This window comes from Coccinella septempunctata, chromosome 3, assembly GCF_907165205.1.
Source record: "Coccinella septempunctata chromosome 3, icCocSept1.1, whole genome shotgun sequence".
NCBI classification, from domain to species: Eukaryota; Metazoa; Arthropoda; class Insecta; order Coleoptera; family Coccinellidae; genus Coccinella; species Coccinella septempunctata.
Window position 1 is genome coordinate 7,819,597 of NC_058191.1, and position 14,775 is coordinate 7,834,371.

The following is a 14,775-nucleotide window of genomic DNA, read 5'->3' on the forward strand; positions in this document are numbered from 1 at the left end:
ATTTTCGATTTTTTTTTCGAATTTTCCCGCTCAGAGAGAATTTTCCAAACAAAACTGAAAAATGTTAGATCAAAATATCTTGAAATTTTCTAAGGAATCTATTTCTGCAATAAAAAAATGGTGTTCTAATTTCAAAAACGGAAGTTGACGTCATTTCCGGAAAAACCGGAGGTGCTCATGCCTTGAAAATATTTTAGATTTCATCAGCATCGTGAAATACTTATAAGTGCTGAATTTCATGAAAATACGTTCAGTAGTTTCCCGTATAAATATGGGTGAGGTTCCTCGTGAAAGACCCTGTAGTGTAGATTTTTTTTTGTTAGGAAGAGAGATGACTACAAATTTTCACTAGCACGCCTTGTCGATGCGAAAGAAACGAAATTGTGTTGATGATTATGTTATGTTGTTTTTTTATATTTGCACTCTATTAATTACAGAATACAAAGGTAGTTGTCCTATTCCATGGAATGCTAAATTCGCTGTTCTGATTTTTTATGATCAATCGCAAAGCAAAATTGCCTTGGCTATATGTTGAATTGATTCGGAAAACATTCTAGGTAATCAGCTTAATACCGCACGCTGCATCGTTTTCCATTTTTTCTGCTTTTTGAACATTTGAGAGTAAACGACCATGATCAATATCAATCTCATTTGGTAACATAGAGCCATAAAACGGAAGAACCAAATCACAATAGAAAGCAGAACGCGTTTACAATTACCGTATTCGTCATTTATCCGACCGTATCTACCCCGTGGCGTGACGACTCAAACACAAATTGAATCAAAATCCAATCCGGCGGGTCAATGTATCGGATATAACCCATCCCGAGAAATACAGATGTCTATCTCAACATCACTAAATCCGTATAACTCATCGGTCTACACCTAAACCAATTCAGTTTATGACGAGGACCGATTTGCTGATTGATCGCGGATATAAATATGGGCAATATGGCGGCCTTAATCCTACCTGAAATGCCGTCGTACGTCCACCAATCCTCCCAGCTAACGGCCAGGCTGCCTGAAACAAAAACATCCACTTGAATAGAACGCCGACAATAATTGATGAATGGTCGGTAGAGTCTGGACTATGGCCCATATTTTGTGGGCTTAGATGGAATTAGAACGTCGCGTAGCATTGCACGCGCTCGTAGCAACGCCGGCACCTTACTCATTTTTAATCCGGATCAGTCGAAGTCTGCGTTGTTTTTTCGGTAAAAAGGCGTTCTGTGTTTTTCCTTCGGGAAGGGAGCTCGTTTATCCCGTCTCGATGAAATCAGATGAATGCGGAAGCGGGACAAATGTTTACCGTTGCGCTTCAAGATGATTAAATTCGTCCGCAGCTATTGTGGAATTAAAATGTTCTGGAATGAAAGTGAGAGTATTCTGGATCTTATTAATTTATCAAGTTTTTTCAGCAGGTAAGGCTCATCTGGTGTGCGAATTTCAAGACCACAAGATATGCTCACGAAGAAGTTCCCCCATCATTATTTGTATACGAAAGCAGATACCAGGTTGGTAAACACTTCTGAATATAACCATAAATAAACGTTTTTTTTCAGCAGGTTTTCTAGCTAATTCTTCCTACATCACATTCGAAATAGGTGCCATATAATATATTCGAATATTGGGTGATACGAGGATATATTGGAAAATTCTAAGCCCACTATAGAACCCAACAAAATTTCAATGCCAAAATATTTTATTACGCAAAATATTCTCCTTTTAATTAGTTAAATTTATTACAGCGAACCTGCAACGTCTATAGACCTTCCAAAGAAATGTTTCTTCTTGCTCTGAAAACCAGACCTCCACATCTTTTATAACCTTCTCGTTGGAAGAAAATTTACAACCTTTTAAACTATTTTCAGTTGAGGAAAGAGATGATAGTCAGATGGAAACAAATCTGGTGAATAAGAGGGGTGTTCTAGTACTTCAAACCCTAAATCACGAATTTTTTGCATGGCAACATGATATTTGTGTGCAGGGGCGTTGTCCTGCAAAAACAAACACCTTTGCATAGCTTTCCGCATCTTTTCTCTTTAATTTCTTCCCGTAGAGTGGTCAGTAATGTCGAATAGTAATTTCCGGTTCTTGTTCTACCCTTATCCAAAAAATCAATCATGACTACTCCATGCCAATCAAAAAAAAAAATGAAGCCCGAACTTTTCCAGCAGATTTTTGACACAAAACTTCTTAGGTCTTGGAGAACCAGAGTGTCCCCATTCCATCGATTGTTGCTTCATTTCTGGATCGTAGAAATGTACCATCCATAATAACAATTTGGTTTAAGAAGTCTACATCGTTTTCAAATCGAGCACAGATCGAACGCGATGCTTCTACCCTTGCAAGCGCTTTTGGTCAATATTCAAACATTTTGGGATCCATTTTGCAGCAATTTTCCTCATGTACAAATTGACGTGAACTATATAATGAAAGCGTTCGAATGAAATATTCAGTGCTTCAGATGTCCGTTTTAGCCCAATTCGACGGTCTGATAAAATGATGTCATGAACTGCTTCGATATTTTCGGGGACTGATACAGAAACTGGCCTTCTTGATCGGTCATCATCTTCAATGGAAAATTTACCACTTTTGAAGCTCGAAGTCCAATTTTTCACGGTCGCATACGAAGGACATTGATCAGCAAGGGTATTAAGCATATCTTCGTAAATCTGCTTACCTATTAACCCTTTTGAATACAGGTACTTGATGATGGCTCGATACTCCAATTTTTCGATTCTCACAATTTCGGTGGACATCTTCATTCTTTTAATTTATTGTATAACTATTGTTCACTTTTTTGACCTCAAACTTTACACTGACACTTCTAATGAGTGCTGCTATGGTGTGAAAATATTAGTGAGTGTGAATACTAAGAAATATGTTCATATATAATTCCAATACATATTCTGTGGAAAATTAGTAACGGAATATTAAAAAAAAAAAGTATTTCACCCTTACCTTAGTGAACCCAGGGAAGGCGAGTAGCATATGTAGATACTATTTATCTCGATGCATTCAAACCATGCAGACTATTTTTCGAAAGTTATGTGAAAAAAACTGATCAGCAGGGTTCTCAGGGTTTTCAAATCTTCATCGAATGATTTTGAGCGTACGATCAAATACTACACATTTCACAGATTTTCATCACCTCCACTACAATTCAGAAGCTCTAGTGGATAACTTTGGTTCACCTGGCTGAAGTGATACTGTCGAAAGTATTCTTCAAACTTAAACAGAACTTGAGTGATCATTTAGAAACCAGTTGACTATACAATGAGCACTAACCATGGATTCTACAACAGAATAAAAGCAACTTATGGTCAGAGTAGAGCTGATGAAATTGTGGCAGAGATTGAAGGGGAAGTAGGCCCATTTTAGAAACCACAAAAAGTTTTTATTTTCATTGCCCTGAGGATGTCTATAAGAATAAACGAAACGTCGGCCTATACATAATTGGTTTCCTTATAATAAGACCACAAAACCTGTCATATCCTCTTCGTCGTCGTAAACACAACTTGATTGTAATAATTCTTATAACATTAACAAAAATTAATAAGACAGGCAGTGGATTGTGTTAACTAAACGATTATCCCTGAAGAGAAGAATGAAGAGACTGAGAAATTAAAAAGGAATTTGAATAATGCTCACCAACAACTCTGGCTACATAAGGCAATTTGATGATTGTATTCAGTATAATGGTTGATTTTAAACCCATTTCATTAAGCATTTTTATCTGTCTATCTAGTTGCACAAAAATTTAGTGCTGCAGCAAGATATTATTTTTATATTACTGAAGGTTTTCTTCTCACAGTTTTTTTCAGGTAGAATCGAATTTAAAGAAGCATCCATCATATCCACATTCATCAGATGTATAATAATAATAATAATCGTTTATTTTATAATCAGAATTACATTCAGAAATAAAATATGTCTTGGAGAAACCTAAAAACAACACAGCAAAAAATGGGAAAACAAAAAATTCACATCAACAATTGCATAAAATTAGTTTGTGGAGGAAATCAAGAGTTTAAATATTCATCTATAGAATACGGTTCTAAATCTAATAATAAAAAGAGAATAGCTTTCCTAAACTTTTTGATGTCTGTTATAGCTTGGTATTGTTTAGGAACCTTATTGAACAACTTGAGGCACATATATTCAACGTTTTTCTGAGTTAGTGTTAGTGAATACTTCGGAAAATGAAATGTTTGTATACGTCTGGATTTGTTCAGATTCAAATGTTCTTCAAAAAAATGTTCGTTCCTTCGTAAGAAAACAAGACATCTGAATATGTTTAGGCCGATTAGTGTTAGGATAGTGAGTGGATAGTATCCACGGCCAGATTGTCTAGTTGGTGAACGAAGAATGGTTCTCAATAATGAATTCAACTCTTTGAAGTGAATAGAAAAAGTTATTACAGGAAGCAGAAGATATTCCGTTCAGTCTGTCCTGTTGAAACATTTTTTTTTATTTCTAACTCAGGAATGGATAGCGGTTATATCCCAAACTTATGACTTTGAATAATATTTCTATCCCTTTGTATAAATCGTGGCAATAGCTTTTTTGAATTCATTACAAACGGTGAGTGAAATCAAGATGGGGTTCTAGAAAAAAAACACTTCCTCAGAAGCGGATATGGGTAAAATGAAATTGTAGAATGATCACTCCCTGACCATTTATTAAACGTACTTGCTAGTTGTTGGAAATAGCCAGAATCTCTTACCGGTTTCTGCGAACAAAAACAGTAGAATTTCCTCATTCACTCAAGAATCAGTGCACAAATAATAAAAAGCACGTGAAAGACCTAGAGAAAACAACTCGAATTGAGATATATAGCTCCGAAGAACTGAAATATTCAATTACAGATCTCTGCAATCATCATTAGAGCAGAGTAAATAGAGCCGGGCGTGAAACCCATGGGGAAGGGGAGACTACTTGTCTGTCCTCATAAGGAAAGTAATCATTAACATAGAAGGTAAATAACTAATACGACGCCGAGGCACGGGAAGACCACGATAAGATTGCAAACTGCTCCCGTTACAAATTAGGTAGCTCAGCGCCGCTAAATCCGAGGATTTGCGAAGCGCTAGAAAAATTAACCCATTTATTATTAAGAGACGAAAGAAACAAGGTTAACCAACAGGGAATTGTTGGACCATCTCACTCCCCCATATTTTTCCGCTCTAAATGTGTTGTATTTCAATATTCTACGGTGTAATTTCAGAATTTCGAAGTTTTGTTTTATAAGCTTTGAATCTCTTGGGGGTGCGGCATTCCTGACAGGTGACACTAGGAAGAAGTGTAGATTCTTTTTGAATATTTTATGATTATTTGTTATTCGAAGTGCTTGATGTATGAGGAACAATGGAAGTTTTACGCGTATGTTCATTATTTCCAAGATACCTCCCAATCTTTTTTCTTCTTCCTTTCGTTGCGGCATGAATTAAAAAAAAATAGTTTCATACTTGACTCAGACATGCATCGGAGTATTGTATTTATAAGAGTTTATCTCCCTTGAATGCTCTCCAAAATATATTCAAAACGTTGCAAACGACCGACGGTTTGAAGTTTTTCGTTTCTTCCAAAACACTACAGACACATATAGAAGGAATTGGGGAGGCAGGTAGCAAATCAGTAAAAACCCATAAAAAAAGAACGATCACATTGAGATATACGGGTAATCCTATTCAGTTTTCAAGGCGATCGAAATGGTATTAAACTCGCGATCAGAAAACATTTTACTTTTGACCTTGAAAAGATAAAATAAGAAAATTTACGACCTTTTAAACTTTTTTTCAGTTGAGGAAAGAGATGATAGTCGGATGGAACAGAATCTGGTGAATAAGAGGGGAGTTCTAGTAATTCAAACCCTAAATCACCAATTTTTTGCATGGCAACATGAGATTTGTGTGCAGGACGTTGTCCTGCAAAAACACCTTGGATAGCTTTCCGCGTCTTTTTTCTTCAATTTTTTTACGTAGAGTGTTCAGTGATGTCGAATAGTAATCATCGGTCATTGTTCTACCCTCATCAAAAAATCAATCAGGATTACTCCATGGCAATCCCAAAAAGCTGAAGCAGAACTCCTCCACCAGATTTTTGAACACGAAAATTCTTATGTCTTGGAGAAACACAGCTTCGCCATTCCATCGATTGTTGCTTTGTTACTGGATCGTAAAGATGCCCAAGTCTCATCCATAGTAACAATACGGTTCAAGAAGTCTACATCGTTTTCAAATCGAGCACAGATCGAACGCGATGTTTCTACCCTTGCACGCTTTTGATCAACATTCAAACATTTGTGGATCCATGTTGGAGCAATTTTTCTCATGTCCAAATTGACGTGCACTATATGATGACCGCGTTCGTATGAAATATTCAGTGCTCCAGAAATCATGTTATGAACTGCATCGATATTTTCGCGGACCGACACAGAAACGGCCTTTCCGACCGGTCATCATCTTCAATGGAAAATTTACTTCTTTCGAAGCTTGCAGTAGAATTTTTCATCGTCGCATACGAAGGACATTGATCACCAAGGGTATTAAGCTAAGCATATCTTCATAAATCTGCTTACCTCTTAACCCTTTTGAACACAGGTACTTGATGATGGCTCGATACTCAAGACATTTTTTAGATTTTCACAATTTCGGTGGACATCTTCTTTCTTTTAATTTATTGCGTAACTCTGGTTTACTTTTTTGACCTCAAACTTCACACTGACACTTCTAATGAGTGCTGCTATGGTAAGGCAATATTTTTTTAATGAATTATTGATCGTTGTTATGGTAACCCAATATTTTTTTTATGCATTGCACTGGTCTAGGCTTACTAGATATCAATACATCCTCGTAAATTGAGTCGACAATGAAAATTAGCAATGATGTATGTAGTGGTCCATTCAAAAATATTCAACTACACTACGCTGCACTACTTGCGAACGACCCTGTATACTTGAATTCATAAAAGAAATGCGAATTTTTGACAGCCGTACACTTTTACCTGAGGCATTTCATGATAACCCCTGTATATTTATATTATATATAATAATCGACCATTCTAGTAAATTTTCCCAACCTTGTACCTATATTATTTGAACTCTATACAATGCAATTATGAGGGTTAAAGGAATTATTCTACAGTATTAGTAGGTACCTACACATTGTTTCGATAGCAAAATCTGTTGAATCATATAGCTATAATAATCGACCATTCTGCTAAATTTTCCCAACCTTGTATATTATTTGCACTCTATACAATGCATTTATGAGGGTTAAAGGAATCATTTTACAGTATTAGTACCTATACTTCATTCAAATTTATTTTAGCAGTCGGTTGGCCATGAAATAATTTTCTCAAGTTTTTGCAACTAGAACGGAGTAAGGTTGGCACTCATGAAATGTCGTTAATGTCATAACGCCGTTGCCACAACTAATATCAATTTTTATTACGAAAATTCGAAAATGCCGAAGGTGATTGAAAAAAGAGACAGGGTTTCAGGAAGTGCTATTTAGAATTCAGGTCCGCTCATTCAAATAGTTATACCCTGATATTCTAAAATCCACAATACGTCAGACGATAGCGAACATATTCAATGTAAGAGAATTCATATAATGTTTCATCTGAATCTAAACGACTTATATTTCAGCTGAATATTTCCACAATCAGAAAGATTGTGAATGAAGAGGATGACAAAGAATTTCCTTCTATTGGGAGACCCAAAAAAGTGGTGGCATTTGGGAATTTTATGTTTGAGTGAATTAATGCGAAAAGTTCACTACAGGATTTTCGATAAATGTCATCTGATAATAAGTTCCCTAAAATGGATTTTTCTGTTTTTCATTTGCCTTGTCCTATACAATGTAAATGTCTTAAGGTACTAATAAATACCTAATTATTATAATTACATCAATGTATTAAGATGAATAGCCACAAATACGCGCAAGTTGCCCTGTTACTGTTTATTCATGTGAAATTTTTGTTCAACAGTGAAGTTGCATCTTAACTTGAAACTTCCTTCAACTCCTTTTACTTATATTGATGCAAGATGTTTTTTGTTGAAAAATTTAACATTCTTGTAATTATCTGTTAATTCCTTCGGGAGATACCCATTGCCAACCACTGCATCATATGCATTTCATCTTCGGGTTAATATTTTTGAAATCTACAAATGTTGTAAGCCAAAGAAGATAACGAACATCAACTCTCCTCAAGCTAGTGCATATTATGATATTATACTGATCTCTTGTATTTTCCATGCAAATATATGGATTTGGTTTGCCCTCAATCAGTTTGTATAGACTTCAATTATGTTCGTCACATTGTGATAAAATACGTAATAACAGAAACTTTTACGTAGAACGGGCAACATAGCGTTGATTTAAAACCCCAAAATGTTTTGACAAGCTTCATAACCCCACATTTTCGTACTATACAGAGTGAAATGTGTCAAATTTCCATGGCCAACCGACTGCTAAAATAAAGTTGAATGAAGTATACACATTTGTTTCGATAGCAGAATCTGTTGAATCATATAGCTATAATAATCGACCATTTTAGTAAATTTTCCCAACCTTGTATATTATTTGCACTCTATACAATGCATTTATGAGAGTTAAAGAAATTATTCCACTCCCAAGACAATTTATCCATATTATTCTACAGTATTAGTACCTACACATTGTTTCGATAGCAAAATCTGTTGAATCATATAGCTATAATTATCGACCATTTTAGTAAATTTTCCCAACCTTGTATATTATTTGCACTCTATACAATGCATTTATGAGAGTTAAAGAAATTATTCCACTTCCAAGACAATTTATCCATATTATTCTACAGTATTAGTACCTACACATTGTTTCGATAGCAAAATCTGTTGAATCATATAGCTATAATATTCGACCATTCTAGTAAATTTTCCCAACCTTGTATATTATTTGCACTCTATACAATGCATTTATGAGGGTTAAAGAAATTATTCCACTTCCAAGACAATTTATCCATATTATTCTACAGTATTAGTACCTACACATTGTTTCGATAGCAAAATCTGTTGAATCATATAGCTATAATATTCGACCATTCTAGTAAATTCTCCCAACCTTGTATATTATTTGCACTCTATACAATGCATTTATGAGGGTTAAAGAAATTATTCCACTTCCAAGACAATTTATCCATATTATTCTACAGTATTAGTACCTACACATTGTTTCGATAGCAAAATCTGTTGAATCATATAGCTATAATATTCGACCATTCTAGTAAATTCTCCCAACCTTGTATATTATTTGCACTCTATACAATGCATTTATGAGGGTTAAAGAAATTATTCCACTTCCAAGACAATTTATCCATATTATTCTACAGTATTAGTACCTACACATTGTTTCGATAGCAAAATCTGTTGAATCATATAGCTATAATATTCGACCATTCTAGTAAATTCTCCCAACCTTGTATATTATTTGCACTCTATACAATGCATTTATGAGGGTTAAAGAAATTATTCCACTTCCAAGACAATTTATCCATATTATTCTACAGTATTAGTACCTACACATTGTTTCGATAGCAAAATCTGTTGAATCATATAGCTATAATATTCGACCATTCTAGTAAATTCTCCCAACCTTGTATATTATTTGCACTCTATACAATGCATTTATGAGGGTTAAAGAAATTATTCCACTTCCAAGACAATTTATCCATATTATTCTACAGTATTAGTACCTACACATTGTTTCGATAGCAAAATCTGTTGAATCATATAGCTATAATATTCGACCATTCTAGTAAATTCTCCCAACCTTGTATATTATTTGCACTCTATACAATGCATTTATGAGGGTTAAAGAAATTATTCCACTTCCAAGACTATTTATCCATATTATTCTACAGTATTAGTACCTACACATTGTTTCGATAGCAAAATCTTTTGAATCATATACCTATAATGCAATGCTAGTTACATAGTTCGAAACTTTTGGTGTTGATATCAGTGAATGTATTTGTGGATATTTGTCCAACTTCCATTCAAATATGATGAGAGTTTTAATGTCTAAATCAGTTTTACAGTTGGTGGATCATGTAACGAATAGCTCTCGTTAACACAGCAGTTGATGGCTAAAATCGAATTTCGTAATGAGAAGACCGCCGTAGTATTCCTTGCTGTTAATTAGAAGGAGTTAGTTACCCTAATCCTGTAACTCAACCGGTAAATATGTCTCCCCTAGCCATAATGCAACTCGGAAATACGTTTACCCTGTGTTTGTTATAGACAAGATAAATTATCGTTGGTTAGATTTATCTCCCTATAGTTCGCGGTCTCTGTTAAACTTTCCGTTCGGTCTATACACTTTCCCGTTCAGCAGAAGGTGAGAGATTTAATCTCTAAACTTCGGCTTATAAATCTACTGCAAAGACGTTATTTTCCATTTTCCCAACCGAGTTGATGATAATATATGATAGTGATATTTGAGAGCACCAGCCGCATTTAGTCGCCTCTTCTGGGACGGAGACCGCAAACCTGTGGGCTCTAGGACTTATTCTTTCCTATAAAACGACTCGCCGGTATTTTCCTGTCACGTCTTTATTATATCCCTCCCCAGAGTAGAACAAAATGTTACATAACTTCTTATAACGCTAGAAACCTTTCTATCCCCCTGGAAGTCTTGGCGTTAGCTCCATTCGATTTTCATTTTATTGTGCCATGTATTTATATCGTATTTATTCGAGATTCTCTCTCCCTTTCTGCCTTTTTTCGACCAATTTTCCGAGGAGAGAGAAGCGTCACAATACCGATCCCGATTGAACGTTTTCTTGGGTCCCAATTGTCTGAGGATGACAGGCGACCTCGAATTAAATGCCTATTATTCTCCCACCTTTGTTGCGTCACGATAAAATCGGAGCTTGGAATGTTCATTATTATTTCAACGACTTGGAGGAACTTAATTTTCGTCCCTGATTTTAGGAATCAGGTTGCAAGTTGCACAATATATACCTAGGTTTTTGAGCTTAATGAAATAAAACCTCAAAAACAACATTTTTATTCATTCCAAGAGCATTCGTTATCGAATCCTACTGCAGAAATGAGGAGAAAATAGAATGTGAGTGGAAATATTCTGTTGATAAAGGTTTCGGTGGCTTCAGTATCGAGTATTCCAATGTAATATTTAGCGGTGTGTTAACGTTTTCCATGCCTGTAGGTTACAGAAAAGAAAGGGAAAAAGTAGACCTCAGAAGAGAACACCACAGTTAATCAACAATGATGACAGAATCTCCACGAACCTCTGTTCCGGTTTCATTTCTACTGGCTGAAGTCTCCGTTGGCATATGTTATAGGTAGGTATGTTATACGATTTTGAAAAAGGACATCAATTTGGAAACTTCCTGTATTCAATGATACATATTGATGATGTGCAAAGTGCAAATATTGCTGATATGCTTGTTTGAAAGAGTATTCAGAGTTAATTCTGAAGCAAGTTACGCTCTAAGTCTCGACAGGGCCGTAGCGAAGAGCTTTTCCGAGGGGGGGGGAATTCGAATTTTGGCGCCCCTCTTTAAAAAAAATTCACAGGATATCGAAAAAAACAAGAACACGGAAAAGGTGTATTATAATAGGTAATACAAATATGTAGCTACACAGTTTTTTAAAGAAATAATTATGAATGAACATGAGTATAAATGAAAATACCTCACAAATATTTTAAGTATATTTTAAGTAACAAGTGTAATAATAAATCTGTGATTAATTAAACTAATCTAAGAAACAAGAAAATATTCTCATAAATATTGCTATTCAAATCACACTTTAATTCTTCGTTCTTTTAATAGGCTCCAAGAAGTCACTATTGACTCAAGAGAAAGAGTTGCTGCGATTTTTTTTTCGCATTTCAGTAGAAGCAAATCGTTCAGACGCTGATCAGACATTGTTGTTCTGAGAACATTTTTTACTAACTTAAGTTGACTAAACGTTCTCTCGTTAGTACTGGTACCATAACCAGCGGTTACGGCAAATCTTAAAATGTAATCGGCCAGTTTTAACATTTTATATTTCGTTGCCAATACACCAGCTACTTCAGTTAATGATTTACATGATTCGCAATCAGAAAATAAAATCATGAGTTCGGTAAGTAATGCTTGTGGGTCTGGCCTATCTAGCTTTGGCGGAATCATATTGATCAATGCTTCTAAGTACTCCAGTTTCAAATTTTGTGATTTCAGCGGAAAATGGAAAACTTTAAATATTGGATCTAACGTTTCTATTACTGATTTCACGTTCAATGATAAATTATTAATGAGCGTGTCTAATACTTGTTTGAACTCTTTTCTATAAAATGTATATAAACCTAAAATTGTCTCATTTTCATTTCTGCTATCGAATTTTTGGGGTCCTAATCGACGCCGATGAAATTTTTTAAAGTCTTCTTCAACATTGATGTCGAATTTTTCAGCAAACTGCTTTGCGCTGGCGATCAAATCATCGATAGATGAGCTATTTTCATTCATTGTTTTCAAAATTTGAATGTGTAATTCTAATATATTATTGCAATCGATCACATTTATTTCGGGAGTCTCGATAGATTCAATCAAATTTTTTAGTTTGAACATCACATTTTTCATGAAATAAAGGGTTACAATGAAGTCAAAATTCAAAATTTTCTTTCTCAATCCTGAACTTTTTGTTCTAGAGGTGCTGTCAAAGTCAGTATTTTCGGCAATTTCTTGGAGGAGTTGAACTATCTCTTCGTAGGAAATATTGACGGCCTTTATGCTTTCGGCTCTAGCCACCCAGCGTGTTCTAGACAAATTTCTGAGTTTCAAAGAGTTTTCAATTTTATCTATTTTTTTTTCGAGCATCTGGTGTCTTTTAGTACTCAAAGTGAAAAACGTATACAACTCCTCCAAATAATTGAAAAATTCTCTTACCAGAAAGCTAGCATTACTACAGTGCTCTACTGCTGTATTCACTCTATGATCCTGACAAGGAATATACGGAACTTTGTGTCCGATCAATTCACACAATTTTTGTTGAACACCTTTATGTTTACCCGACATTGCTGCAGCGAAATCATAGGACTGAAATGTGAGCTTCGACAAATTGATCTCATATTTGTTTAAACAATTAACGATGTCACTTGCAATATCCATTCCCGTTTTTCCAGTAGGCTCCATAACTTCTAACAGGCGTTCATTTGGTTTGGAATGCTCATCAACTAATCTCACAACAATTGAAATCATTTCTTTGTGAGAGTGGTCTGGTGTTGCATCAACCATAATGGTGTAGAAAGAGCTATTATTGATCTCCGATACGATATGTTTTCTTAAACTTCCTCCTAACAGACTTATGAATTCATTCTGTGATGTAGGGCTTAGGTATGTAATATGGTAGGGTCGCATAGTAGCATTATCTAATCACTGTTGAAGCAAGGGATTGTGACGAGCTAATAAGTGGACGAATTCATAAAAATTTCCCGTTTCTACATCATCTTGCGCATCTCCTCGAAATCCTAAGCCTTGACGACATAGTGTTGAAGATATATCCAGAAGCATGGAAATGATTTTTCTATTGTACTGTAATATTTTTTTTTGTTCAATTTGTCTCAATTCGGCATTTTTATCCAGAATGATATCAATATGATGAGTACTATTCACAAAATTGCAGTAGTTTTGTACTGCTGCGATGTGGTGTTGCGAAGAAAAATGGCTTGGAAGTTTCCCGAGTTTGTTCTTGCCACTACTTTTCATTTTTCCCCAAGCCTTAACTCCTTCATTAAACCAATTATCTTCTGCATTATGAGACTTATTTGGTGGAAATAAACAGCAAACGAAGCAGTATGCTCTGTCTTTAACGGTGCTGTATTCCAGAAAATTATACTCTCTGTACCACGATGAATTGAATCTGTTTTTACCATCACTCGGAAATACTGATAATTTGGGTTGATGAGGTCCCAAAGTAATCAAGTATTTTTTTTGAGATTCTGATAGCGATTTAGTTCTTAGCCCAGGATCATGAGAAACTAAACGGCTTCCTTCATCTTCACAAGATTTAATTGTACATGGTTCCTGAATTTCAAACTGTTTAATCATTGACTCGCCGACAGATATGCAATTTTCAAAATCATTTTTCATCATTTTCAAATAAGATACGGTTTCAATGATAATTGAAAATTCTTCTCCTTTGGAATCTTTTATTATGTTTTCGTATTTTTCGAAACTCTTACAGTCATCAATGATCTGTAAAAGTTTTGCGGAGAATGCCGTCCACGATATTTCTTCAGATGAACTGAATACATTGAAACATTGTTTTTCCTGCGACATACTCAGCGTGAGTGAATCGCAAATTTCAGAATTTCTGGTTTCGCCGGGAATGTTCTCAGTATTACTAGTTGTTTGTTCCATTTCGATTTCATGGCTATCATCTAAAAAAGAAAGCCTTGAAATAATCTGGTGAATTTGATTTTGCGTTATTTTTTCTCAGAGGTTCACATGTCTCGAAAGATCGAGGGCGAAAAGAGTCTATGTATATACGACAAAAATTACTTATAGGTACTTCAAGCTTCGAATATGATGAGAAGTATAAAAATGAAAATTAACGAATTTCATTGTTTCCATATTCAAAGCTAGAATAAGCTCGAAAACTTTGTGTTAGTAATCAGCAAAATTTACCTTTTTCGCTCTCTTCAAGAATATTCCCCACTTCTTTCGAACAACTTGCTTTCAGCCATGTATCCATCACATTTGCTGCTTTTTCCGTCTCAATTT

The 14,775-nt window shown here is 35.1% G+C and overlaps 1 protein-coding gene across 1 annotated transcript in view; it reads right to left on the reverse strand.

The window, feature by feature from the left end:
- LOC123310499 (carbonic anhydrase-related protein 10) overlaps positions 1–14,775 on the reverse strand; it is a 447,368-nt gene that overhangs the window by 328,329 nt on the left and 104,264 nt on the right. The window contains exon 3 of the mRNA XM_044893983.1: positions 971–1,021. Coding sequence (XP_044749918.1) covers positions 971–1,021 — 51 coding nt within the window. The remainder of the gene's footprint in view (positions 1–970; positions 1,022–14,775) is intronic.